Source organism: Cherax quadricarinatus, chromosome 29 (genome assembly GCF_038502225.1).
Source record: "Cherax quadricarinatus isolate ZL_2023a chromosome 29, ASM3850222v1, whole genome shotgun sequence".
NCBI lineage: Eukaryota > Metazoa > Arthropoda > Malacostraca > Decapoda > Parastacidae > Cherax > Cherax quadricarinatus.
The window spans coordinates 37670825-37684273 of NC_091320.1; the positions used below are offsets into that span (position 1 = coordinate 37670825).

A 13449-nucleotide genomic window follows, 5' to 3' on the forward strand; every position below is an offset into this window, starting at 1 on the left:
CACACACACACACACACACACACACACACACACACACACACACACACATATCCAGACACACATACACTCCCCCCTCACCACCGACATCTCACTACTTCCCCTGATCCCTCCCCTCCCTCGATCACCCTCCCCTCCCCCGTTCACCCTAAACCCTCCCCACCCCTCCCCACTCAGCTCCCAAATAGCCACAGTTCCTCCACTACTTGCCGCCCCCCCACACTCTGACACACACACTACTAACCTAACATACAGAACTACATAGGTTTCCCACTCTGAGGCAATCAGGATAAAACAAAAATGGGTTGCCAGAGAGCAACAAGAAAAACCAAGGGACAGGAGGAGGAAAATGCAAAGGAAGATTGGGCAGCAGAGCTCATAAAAAGGGATCATGAATGGGAAAAGAAACTAGAAGAACTTAGCATGAGAATGGAAGAGAGGATAGATATGGAAAGCAGGAAGTGGGAGGTGCATGTCAAAGCAGCAGAAGCTAGGATACAGAGTTTAGAAGAGGAATTGAAAAATCTGAAACAGCCTAAAGAACTAAAGAACATTTTGGGATTGACAACAGAGACTGCTACCTCAGCCACAAATAAGGGGACTGTAGGGAAAGAAGGGGCACAACTGCATGGAGATGCTCTATCAGAGGAGACTGTAGCAAATGAAAGAGCTAAGCTTTATGTGGAGGCCCTAACAGACAACAACAGAGCCCAAGGAAAGCCGAGAAGGGAAAATGACAGGCCACTGAGCCCAAGTACATTAGCCAGTGAAACTGATGAAAGGAAAGCTGCAGTGGAGGAAACCAAATTAAATGAGGGGATACACAGGGATATGCAGTGGGAGAATGAAAGGGTGAGGTCAGTCTTTGTGTATGGGCTCCAGGAAGTCGAAGGGGAAACATATGAAGCAAGAAAACAAGGGGAAAAAAAAGCAATTGAAAGCATCATGAAAGCAATAGGAGAAGACGATATGACCCAGCTGGAAAATTTTCGGAGAATAGGGGGGTTTGTAAAAAAAAGAACCCGGCCAGTGAGAGTGACCTTCAAGGCAGAAGCGACTCGGACCAGGATCCTGCAGGAGAAAGCACGATTAAGGGACATGACGGCATACAGGAGGGTGTATCTCGACCGCGACAGAACACAAGAAGAAAGGAAGAAACTGAGAGAGATGGTACAAAGGCGAAAGGAGGAAAGAGAGGGGATGGAGAAGACAGACAGGAGATCCCAGACCCAGGAAGAAGATCAAATACAGCCTCCCTCACAACTTTCTATAGAAGCCTCCCAACCAGGTCAACCCCAGTGCAACCAAACACTCTAAATCAAAACACCCATGCCACATCCAATGCCCCCACCCACTACATTACAAACTTCACCCCCACAGCAACAACCCATAGTTCCTTACCAGGTCTCCCACTTCCCCAACCCCAATATACTTCCCAGACCACAGTCTTAGAAAAGAAGTTGAAGGTGTGGTATACAAATGCAGATGGAATAACAAACAAGTATGAGGAGTGGCACGAAAGAATCAAAGAGACATCCCCAGACATAATAGCACTCACAGAAACAAAACTCACCAGAATAATAACAGATTCAATCTTTCCATCCGGATATCAAATCTTCAGGAAAGACAGAGGGAGGAGAGGGGGAGGAGGAGTTGCACTGCTCATTAAAAACCAGTGGGGTTTTGAGAAAATGGAAGGAATGGATGGCATGGGCGAAAGGGACTACTTAGTAGGAACAATCCAGTCTGAGGGACATAAGGTGATAATTGCAGTAATGTACAACCCACCACAGAACTGCAGGAGGCCAAGAGAAGAATACGATGAGAGCAACAGAGCAATGATCAACACACTAGCCGAGGTGGCCAGGAGAGCACACATGGGGGGAGCAAAGTTACTAGTTATGGGTGATTTCAATCACAAGGAGATTGACTGGGAAAACCTGGAGCCCCATGGGGGTCCCGAAACATGGAGAGCCAAGATGATGGATGTGGTACTGGAGAACCTCATGCATCAACATGTTAGAGACACTACCAGAGAGAGAGGAGAGGATGAACCAGCAAGGTTGGACCTTGTATTCACCATGAGTAGTTCGGACATCGAGGGTATCATGTATGAAAGGCCCCTGGGAGCTAGTGATCATGTGGTTCTGTGCTTCGACTACATAGTTGAGCTCCAAGTGGAGAGAGTAGCAGGAATAGGCTGGGAAAAACCAAACTACAAAAGGGGGAACTACTCAGGCATGAGGAACTTCCTTCAAGACATTCAGTGGGAGAGGGAACTGACAGGAAAACCAGTACAAGAAATGATGGACTATGTAGCAACAAAATGCAAGGAGGCAGAGGAGAGGTTTGTTCCCAAGGGAAACAGAAATAATGGGAAGAACAGAACGAGTCCTTGGTTCACCCAAAGGTGTAGGGAGGCAAAAACTAGGTGTACTAGAGAATGGAAAAGGTACAGAAGACAGAGAACTCAGGAAAATAAAGAAATCAGCCGAAGAGCCAGAAACGAATATGCACAGATAAGAAGGGAGGCTCAGAGACAATATGAAAATGACATAGCATCAAAAGTAAAGACTGACCCGAAGCTGTTGTACAGCCACATCAGGAGGAAAACAACAGTCAAGGACCAGGTAATCAGACTGAGGAAGGGTGATGGGGAATTCACAAGAAACGACCGAGAGGTATGTCAGGAGCTCAACACAAGATTTAAAGAGGTATTTACAGTGGAAACCAGTAGGACTCCAAGAAATCAGAACAGGGGGGCACACCAGCAAGTGCTGGATGAGGTACATATAACCAAGGAGGAGGTGAAGAAGCTGCTATGCGAACTTGACACCTCAAAGGCGGTGGGACCAGACAACATCTCTCCATGGGTCCTTAAAGAGGGAGCAGAGATATTGTGTGAGCCATTAACAAAGATCTTCAACACATCATTTGAAACTGGGCAACTCCCTGAGGTATGGAAAATGGCAAATGTAGTCCCAATTTTTAAAAAGGGAGACAGACATGAGGCACTAAACTACAGACCTGTATCACTAACGTGTATAGTATGCAAGGTCATGGAGAAGATCATCAGGAGGAGAGTGGTGGGGCACCTGGAAAGAAACAAGTGTATAATTGACAACCAGCACGGTTTCAGGGAAGGAAAATCCTGTGTCACAAACCTACTAGAGTTTTATGACAAGGTGACAGAAGTAAGACAAGAGAGAGAGGGGTGGATCGACTGCGTATTTTTGGACTGCAAGAAGGCTTTCGACACAGTTCCTCACAAGAGGTTACTGCAAAAGCTAGAGGACCAGGCACACATAACAGGAAAGGCACTGCAATGGATCAGAGAATATCTGACAGGGAGGCAACAACGAGTCATGGTACGCGACGAGGTGTCAGAGTGGGCGCCTGTGACAAGCGGGGTTCCACAGGGGTCAGTCCTAGGACCTGTGCTGTTCTTGGTATACGTGAACGACATAACGGAAGGGATAGACTCAGAAGTGTCCTTGTTTGCAGACGATGTGAAGTTAATGAGAAGAATCGAATCGGACGAGGATCAGGCAGGACTACAAAGAGATCTGGACAGGCTACAAGCCTGGTCCAGCAACTGGCTCCTTGAATTTAACCCTGCCAAATGCAAAGTCATGAAGATTGGGGAAGGGCAAAGAAGACCGCAGACACAATATAGTTTAGATGGCCAAAGACTGCAAACCTCACTCAAGGAAAAAGATCTGGGGGTGAGTATAACACCGAGCATATCTCCTGAGGCGCACATCAATCAGATAACTGCTGCAGCATACGGGCGCCTGGCAAACCTACGGATAGCGTTCCGATACCTCAGTAAGGATTCGTTTAAGACTCTGTACACCATCTACGTCAGGCCCATACTGGAGTATGCAGCACCAGTTTGGAATCCACACCTAGTCAAGCACGTCAAGAAATTAGAGAAAGTGCAAAGGTTTGCAACAAGACTAGTCCCAGAGCTACGGGGATTGTCCTATGAAGAAAGGTTGAGGGAAATCGGCCTGACGACACTGGAGGCCAGGAGGGTCAGGGGAGACATGATAACGACATATAAAATACTGCGCGGAATAGACGAGGTGGACAAAGACGGGATGTTCCAGAGATGGGACACAGACACAAGAGGTCACAATTGGAAGTTGAAGACTCAGATGAATCAAAGGGATGTTAGGAAGTATTTCTTCAGTCATAGAGTAGTCAGGCCATGGAATAGCCTAGAAAGTGATGTGGTGGAGGCAGGAACCATACATAGTTTTAAGGCGAGGTATGATAGAGCTCATGGGGCAGGGAGAGAGAGGACCTAGTAGCAATCAGCGAAGAGGCGGGGCCAGGAGCTGTGACTCGACCCCTGCAACCACAAATAGGTGAGTACAAATAGGTGAGTACACACACACACACACACACACACACACACACACACACACACACACACACACACACATACACACACACACACACATACACACACACACACACACACATACACACACACACATACACACACACACACACACACACATACACACACATACACACACACACACACACACAACAGAGAATGGAAAAGGTACAGGAGGCATAGGACCCAGGAAAACAAGGAGATTAGTAGAAGAGCCAGAAACGAGTATGCGCAGATAAGGAGGGAGGCCCAGAGACAGTATGAAAGCGACATAGCATCGAAAGTCAAATCTGACCCGAAACTGCTGTATAGCCACATTAGGAAGAAGACAACAGTCAAGGACCAGGTGATAAGGCTGAGGAAAGAAGGTGGGGAAGTCACAAGAAACGATCAAGAGGTATGTGAGGAGCTCAACACGAGATTTAAGGAAGTATTTACAGTAGAGACAGGAAGGACTCTGGGGGGACAGACCAGATGGGGACACCAACAAGGAATACACCAACAAGTGTTGGACGACATACATACAGATGAGGAGGAGGTGAAGAAACTGCTAAGGGACATCGATACCTCAAAGGCAATGGGACCGGACAACATCTCTCCATGGGTCCTTAGAGAGGGAGCAGATATGTTGTGCATACCACTTACCACAATCTTCAACACATCCCTGGAAACTGGGCAACTACCTGAGGTATGGAAGACAGCAAATGTAGTTCCCATTTTCAAAAAAGGAGACAGAAAAGAGGCACTAAATTATAGACCTGTGTCATTGACGTGTATAGTATGCAAAATTATGGAGAAGATTATCAGGAGGAGAGTGGTGGAGCACCTGGAACGGAACAGGAGTATAAATGCCAACCAGCACGGATTCACGGAAGGCAAATCCTGTGTCACAAACCTTCTGGAGTTTTATGATAAAATAACAGAAGTAAGACAAGAGAGAGAGGGGTGGGTTGATTGCATCTTCTTGGACTGCAAGAAGGCCTTTGACACAGTTCCTCACAAGAGATTAGTGCAGAAGCTAGAGCATCAGGCGCATATAACAGGAAGGGCACTGCAATGGATCAGAGAATACCTGACAGGGAGGCAACAACGAGTCATGGTACGTAATGATGTATCACAGTGGGCACCTGTGACGAGCGGGGTCCCACAGGGGTCGGTCCTAGGACCAGTGCTATTTTTGGTATATGTGAACGACATGACGGAAGGGTTAGACTCAGAAGTGTCCCTGTTTGCAGATGATGTGAAGTTAATGAGGAGAATTAAATCTGATGAGGACCAGGCAGGACTTCAAAGAGACCTGGACAGACTGGACACCTGGTCCAGCAAATGGCTTCTCGAATTTAATCCTGCCAAATGCAAAGTCATGAAGATAGGGGAAGGGCACAGAAGACCACAGACAGAGTATAGGCTAGGTGGCCAAAGACTGCAAACCTCACTCAAGGAGAAAGATCTTGGGGTGAGTATAACACCGAGCATGTCTCCGGAAGCACACATCAATCAGATAACTGCTGCAGCATATGGGCGCCTGGCAAACCTGAGAACAGCATTCCGACACCTTAGTAAGGAATCATTCAAGACACTGTACACCGTGTATGTCAGGCCCATACTGGAGTATGCAGCACCTGTTTGGAACCCGCACTTGATAAAGCACGTCAAGAAACTAGAGAAAGTACAAAGGTTTGCAACAAGGTTAGTTCCAGAGCTAAGGGGAATGTCCTATGAAGAAAGATTAAGGGAAATCGGCCTGACGACACTGGAGGACAGGAGGGTCAGGGGAGACATGATAACGACATATAAAATACTGCGTGGAATAGACAAGGTGGACAAGGACAGGATGTTCCAGGGAGGGGACACAGAAACAAGAGGCCACAATTGGAAGTTGAAGACACAAATGAGTCAGAGAGATAGTAGGAAGTATTTCTTCAGTCATAGAGTTGTAAGGCAGTGGAATAGCCTAGAAAATGACGTAGTGGAGGCAGGAACCATACACAGTTTTAAGACGAGGTTTGATAAAGCTCATGGAGCGGGGAGAGAGAGGGTCTAGTAGCAACCGGTGAAGAGGCGGGGCCAGGAGCTAGGACTCGACCCCTGCAACCACAAATAGGTGAGTACAAATAGGTGAGTACACACACACACACACACACACACACACACACACACACACACACACACACACACACACACACACACACACACACACACACACACACACACACACACACACACACACACACACACACACACACACACATGTGGTAATGCTTTATTTACAGCTAGCAAAGTCAGGGTATTTCTCCAGAATGGTCTGTAATATACCACTGGATAAACTACTTTGCCATTTCTTGAACATTTCTGAGTGAGTTGTTTCTAAATTCATTAATTTGATCGCACTCCAGTACATAATGACGCAGGTGTGACAATAGTCCATCTGGCAAAGTTTACATTTCGTTTGGTCTACATCTGGAGGTGGTGATTTAACCTGCCATAGATACTTGTAACCCAGCCGGAGCCGGGCGGTAGTGACATCCAAGAGTCTGCTTATTTTGTTGGATACAGTATAATAATGTTATAACACAATACAACAATGTCATAGCACAGTATAATAATGTCACATATTTCAACAATGAATGGAATACGTTTTTTTTAGATATCTTTATTACTACAAGTACATGTACAAGGTATACAGACCATAGTTGACATCAATAACATAGTACTGTATAGAAAGCCGCTTGTTATTCTTCTTCTGTTATGCAGAGCATTATTATAATTATGGGGAAGTAGGGTATCAGCCAGTAGGATTATACAGCGCCTGTGGGGGGGGGATGGAAGGTATTCAGGGAACTGGAGCATAGATCCAATTATTTAGATCAAGAGCCCCTCACCAGCGCCAAGCGTTGAAGGGTTGGTATGCAGAATATTTCGGGCAAATTAGATTAGTTTTGTCCCAGGATGCGACCCACACCAATCCACTAACCCCCAGGCGCCCAATTTACTAATGGATTAACATAGACAACAGCTGTAAGGAAACGCACCTAATGTTTCTACCCTCGTCGGGAATCGCACCAGGACACTCGCCGTGTGAAGCGAGAGTCTTACCCACCAAGCCACATTTTCTAAGAGGACATTAAATCCTGCTACATAACATGATTTAGTGTTAAGTGTAGGAATATTTATTGTGACCTTCCGTAATGTTCAGGATGGACTCATATTTAGTTAGTTTAATTTTAATATGTTTATTATGTACCCAATACCCATCCTGTGGGCGGTGGTCAAAAGATTACAGAGGTACATAATGGGTCCAGGGACTGGGGCCCTTTGGTTTAATCAAATAATTTCTGGAAAATTATTAAATGGTGAAGGAATAGTTTGTTCTCCCTTAAAGTGTTATGAAGTATTACAGAGACTTAAATTTTATAGGGACATTCAGCTGTCTGGGAGACAGGTACGAACTTGGAGAACTCGACGCCGTTCTTGTTGAAGACAGCGGCACACTTCTCTGCAGCAGGTCCTGAGGTCTGGGGAGTACGAGAGAACACGAAGCCGAACTCTGCTTTGAAGTTGCCGGTGCTGATGCAGGAGTAGACGCAGGAGTAAGTATCGTAGTCAGTCTCGATGACCTCGTAGGGTGAAGCAATCACTGTCGAAAGATATTATATATATGTATATGTATATATGTATATAGAAGATACAATATCACCACATTTTACAGAAATGGATCCAAATGGAATACTGAAGACACAGAGTGTAAAACAGACTATTATTTAGACAACACTTCGCTTTGGGTAAAGCTTTATCAAGTCATTTTATGTCATACCAACACTTGATAAAGCAATTCGCAGAATGAAACATTCTTCCCCCTAAAAAAGCTTGTTTTGCAGTCTTTATCTTTGATTCTGTAGAAATACCAACAACACTTGGTAAGAATTGCGAGCACGATATGAATCGTATGTCCTGTTCTCAGACCGAGCCACGGGGGCGTTGACCACCGATACCCTCTCCAGGTAAACTCCAGGTATCAGTACCAATAGGGCTTATACCCGCCAATGTATAATAACTCGTTCATTCCTGTGCATTATGTTGCATGACCATGGTGAAAATTATGAACGAGGTAAGACGGAATCAACCAGAACTTTCTGGCATGTACAGTGCAAAGTGAGGTGTCCTTCAGCATGTAGACAATAATATTGATCTTGAAATGAATTGAAAAGGTTGACTTTTGTTTGTAAGGACAGGGTTAGAGAAGCTCGTAAATAGTTCATCACTGAGTTCCTAATTCACTCGGATGAGAAAAGTAGGCATTGAACACATGTACAATTGATATGAAATATATGTATGTTGCTTCGTAAGTACATAACCTTATTAGCCTTATTTTCAACATATACATTATTGTGGGCTGTTCCAGTACTTACGTGAGGGAGCATCAATGAGCATGTGAGCGGCTGGGAACTCCTTAGTTGGGTAGATCTTTAAGTCTATCTTAAGATACTCATCATCAGGACTGAAGCCAGCGGTGGTCACCTTGAAACCATAGTCACTCTTGGAGTAGTCATAGGTGGAGAGGATGCATCGACTGAGTGGCTGGAAGGGATTTTCGATGACCTGGGTCTGGTACCATCGCCCAGCGTACTGCAATACATATTTTTTCTTTTGAATAACGAATCGAGAATCATGACTAAACAACATCCTAATAATTATAGAATATATATCTTTATAATTCAAGTATAGATCGTAATATATCTTCTGCTAACCTTCTCGAGGTCGAAATTATCCTGGTTAGCAACTGAGGCACATTTGCCAGGTTTAAGAAAACTTGGAATACGTTGAGCAGAAACACCGGCCAGGAGGGCAGTAATGATGACTGTTCTGAACATGATTAATGTTTCACTCACACTGACGACACTCGTCTCATGTCCTCGTTTATAAAGGTGTATACATAATAAAAAATGTGGGAGGAGCACTGTGTCGCAAGCAGTTTTTAAAAATTATTTCCTATGGTTTTTTAAAAATTATTGCTTATAGTATGACATTGTTCTGTTTTATTCCTCTGCATTTATGGATGAAAATGACATCGTCATACTTAATATATATATATATATTTTTGCATGGATTTTAGGATTTATTTTGGAAAAAATAATGAGTAATAGAGGCGGGGCTCAAGAGAAAATTCCTGGAAACCGACCTTGGCAATTTACATATTTTCGATCTGTGTTGAGACCTGCTATATATATACAGTGTGCAAGGTACGTGTGTTCCAGTAACAGCTTTTACCCCACACCATGAACCCACTACCATATCTGCTGGTCCTTGTGGCCACCGTCGCTGCTGACAAGATCCCAAGTTATGTGGTCCCAGGCAAGTGTCCTGTTGTGGACCAGACCAAACTGTGGGCCCAGCAAGTCCCAAATCACGCCAAAGTAAGTTCTGAAAAAATAATTTATACTGAAACAATAAAAATCATACATTTAATCAATGGTCGTAACATTTAGGAGCCTCAAATGTTTGTTCATAGTCAATGACGCTGCTCATAACGGGCGGATAGAGTGACTAAATTTGAGAATGCATTTCTATACATTTAAAGTGTAAATAATTGTTCTCATTACCGAATTAAGTTAGTTATGACGTTCTTATGGAAAGGGATCAGTCCCTCATTCCTTCATTTGCTATAAATTTTCAATAGTTTCTTCAGTGCAAAATATTCATATTTAATTTATAATATAATTTGTAGAGTTGAGGCCGTGAACAATGTTTCTGAGTGGTATATATATGAGGCTTTTACCAGCCATTCCTAAAATGAACAGCACCATGACGTAACTGATCTTAAAAAACTAAAATAATGCGTCACTTTGATGTTTGATCCTTATTCAGTGCTTATAAGTTTTGTCCAATATGTTTTTTAAGATCTTATTATATTTAAATGAATATTCGTGACTATGTTGAATATTAATATTTATTTATATAATTAAACACTACAGTATGCTGGTGTGTGGTATCAGATCGCACTTACTGAAACCTTGTTTCAGCCGCTCAGTCAATGTGTTCTCAATGAATATTCCTTCGGTAAGTCTTTTTCTTCTGTTTTACATCTTAGTATCCTAGACCCAGTGTTTTGATACAAACTTACATTAATGTGAAGTTTAAAATTAGAGCTGGAGAGGGTTTCGGGGGGTCAATGCCCCCCGCGGCCCGGTCTGTGACCAGGAAATTATGTCAAAATATTTATATTGTATTCCATTTTACAGGTGAAAAGCAGTTTAATGTTATTTCATCTGGTGTGAGTGCTGAGGGTAGTTTGTTGAAGATCCATGGTAAAGTGTATCCTAGTCCCGTGGGTGAACCTGAGCTCAGTGTAGACTTCCAGCAGTGTAAGTAGCAACAGAATATTGTACTCTAACACTGTAGTATTTGTTGAGTGCTGCAGAATATTGTACTCTAACACTGTAGTATTTGTTGAGTGCTGCAGATTAGCTTCAAACCTTCCATGTTCATAATAGAATAATACACCTTCTGAGTGTCTTCGTGTCTAATGTATTTTGTGTATTTTAGGATACTGGTTTCTGTGAAAGGCTTTAATTGGATTTAGGCTGTGTATTCTAATTTACCATTTTTTTGGGGGGGGGACAAATTTGATAATTTGTAAACGCCTCTTCTGTTTCCCTTCAAATATTCAGTGCTAGCATTTAACTGCATTATAAACAAAAGCCGCACTCTGCACTATTCATTAAGACACAGGAGACTGGGGTTACACAATACGAGGAAACTTACCTCGGATCGCACAGCGACCGAATTACATCTAATTCAATTAAATAATTTAGTTTTTTTTCCATCAGCATTTCCCGCCCCGTACGTCATCCTGAAGACGGACTACACTAACTATGCCTGTGTGTACTCCTGCATCGGTTTAAACTCTGATTACTACACAGACGTTGCTTTTATCTTAGCTCGCTCACCCACTCCGGAAGACAGGTTCGTGAAGCAGTGTGAAGATACCTTTAAAAGCATCAATTTTGACACTTCACGCTTGACCAAGACCGTCCAAGGGTCCGCCTGTGATTATGACAACCAGAAAGCTCTCTGAGTGCTTTTATCAAGAGTAAAAAATCTACCATGTCGTCTATTGATGATTTATACGTTATGAATGAGAAGTTTAATCCGATTCTATAAAGATTAACGAAAGTTAAATATATATTTTTGAGTGTTTTTGATAATCCTAATGAAAATTGCAAATAAATACTCATTCAAAGTCTTGTTTCCTTTAAAACTTACATATAACGTGAGTTCCTAGTGGCAGGAAAGGGATGTTTATCTGCCACTATATAAAATAAACATGAATAATGTTATATTTGTGTTAAGAGTGACTTTTAGGGTTATCTAGGGTTCTCTACACATATGCTGTTATCTATGTAGCTGTATTTGTGTATACCTGAATAAACTTACTAGGAAGACGGAGTAGGTGTGGAAAGATTTGCTATTACGAAATACAGATCTGTCACTCACGAAATATAGTTATTAGTAAGGAGAGATGACAGGGTAAAAATTTGAAGATGAATGGTTCACAGAACCGACACGTTGATAAATTAGACACATGTGCAACTTTTGGGTATCTTTATTGAGGAAACGCTTCGTCACACAGTGGCTTCATCAGTCCATACACAGGAGAAGCTAGAAGAACAGGAGGATCTTAACACTTGGGAATTCTTCGCTTGCCTAACCCTTGGGCACGACCTACTTTCACATTGGACAAATGTGACACCACCTACGTCTGCTGCACCTCTCCTGCCTACGGTTTATAAGCTCCTTCTCCGCTCATATGCCGTATTCTATTCAAGATTGATGGACTGACCACATCGACTCAAGGCTGAGGGAATGATTACCTCATTCTCCTCCTGTTCTTCTAGCTTCTCCTGTGTATGGACTGATGAAGCCACTGTGTGGCGAAACGTTTCCTCAATAAAGATACCCAAGAGTTGCACATGTGTCTAATTTATCAGGGTAAAAATTGCAACTGGTGTAGATAATAACATAATTTTTGTCAGAGTCTCATCTGTTGGCCCTGACAGCATCTTGCAATAAAGACAGGAAGAAGAAACAGTGTTTTTCCATGGGTCTATGATGGAAGATATAGTCAGTTAATTAGACAGTATCATGATTAATAATGCAAAATCCACATTTTGTGTTTAATTATTAAAGGTTATGATAGCGGGAAACGTAAGAGAGGAAGCTGGTGTGCGTTTGCCATCAGAAATAAGTGTCAGGGGCCCGAGACTGTTCAACTGCCTCCCAGCACACATAAGGGGGATTACCAACAGACCCCTGGCAGTCTTCAAGCTGGCACTGGACAAGCACCTAAAGTCAGTTTCGGATCAGCCGGGCTGTGGCTCGTACGTTGGTTTGCGTGCAGCCAGCAGCAACAGCCTGGTTGATCAGGCTCTGATCCACCAGGAGGCCTGGTCACAGACCGGGGCGCGGGGGCGTTGACCCCCGGAACTCTCTCCAGGTAAACTCCAGAATATAACACGTTTCGCTCCTGGGAGGTTTGTCAATCCAATTCAAAGCACGAGAGGTAGTCAGCATACACAGGGGCAGAGAAGTCAGGTGTGGGAGGCGCCTTGTCAGCTGTTTCGTGTGGGTCAGTTTACCTGACTACAGTGTAAATTCAGCAACACACCAGTTCATGATTGTGACCAGATATATACATGTAAATGGTTCATTAAAACCATACCCCCGGCCGGGATTGAACCCGCGGTTCATTACCTTTGTAATTTGTTCAGCCATCAAACTTTGGGGCACAGTCCCTGGACCCATGATGTACCTCTGTAATCTTTTGACTACCGCCCACAGGATGGCTATAGGGTGCATAATAAAAACATTAAACTAACTAGGCAGAAATGTTGAAACTACCAACCCAGGTTTCCGAACCACTCTCCTAGAACCTGTGATCAATGTCTCACGGCAGCGCCCTCTTTCTTTATATACAAATCGGTTTTTGATTACTAACTTAGTATCTCCCCCCCCCACCCACGTCATATAAACTACATTAAACTACG

General features: G+C 43.5%; 2 protein-coding genes across 2 annotated transcripts; one reads left to right on the forward strand and one right to left on the reverse strand.

Moving 5' to 3' along the window:
• Window positions 1-7664: 7664 nt before the first annotated feature.
• Window positions 7665-9361, reverse strand: LOC128690400 (crustacyanin-A2 subunit). Its single transcript, XM_053779076.2, has 3 exons — window positions 9154-9361; window positions 8815-9031; window positions 7665-8042 (listed from the first exon to the last, which is right to left on the reverse strand). The coding sequence occupies exons 1-3, from the start codon at window positions 9274-9276 to the stop codon at window positions 7810-7812; spliced, it is 573 nt and encodes a 190-aa protein (XP_053635051.1). The 5' UTR covers window positions 9277-9361; the 3' UTR covers window positions 7665-7809.
• Window positions 9362-9671: 310 nt separating this feature from the next.
• Window positions 9672-11639, forward strand: LOC128690455 (crustacyanin-C1 subunit-like). The gene is made up of 4 exons (XM_070089795.1): window positions 9672-9819; window positions 10378-10462; window positions 10645-10767; window positions 11233-11639. Exons 1-4 carry the CDS (start codon window positions 9682-9684, stop codon window positions 11478-11480), a joined length of 594 nt encoding a protein of 197 aa, XP_069945896.1. The 5' UTR covers window positions 9672-9681; the 3' UTR covers window positions 11481-11639.
• The last annotated feature ends 1810 nt before the right edge of the window (window positions 11640-13449 follow it).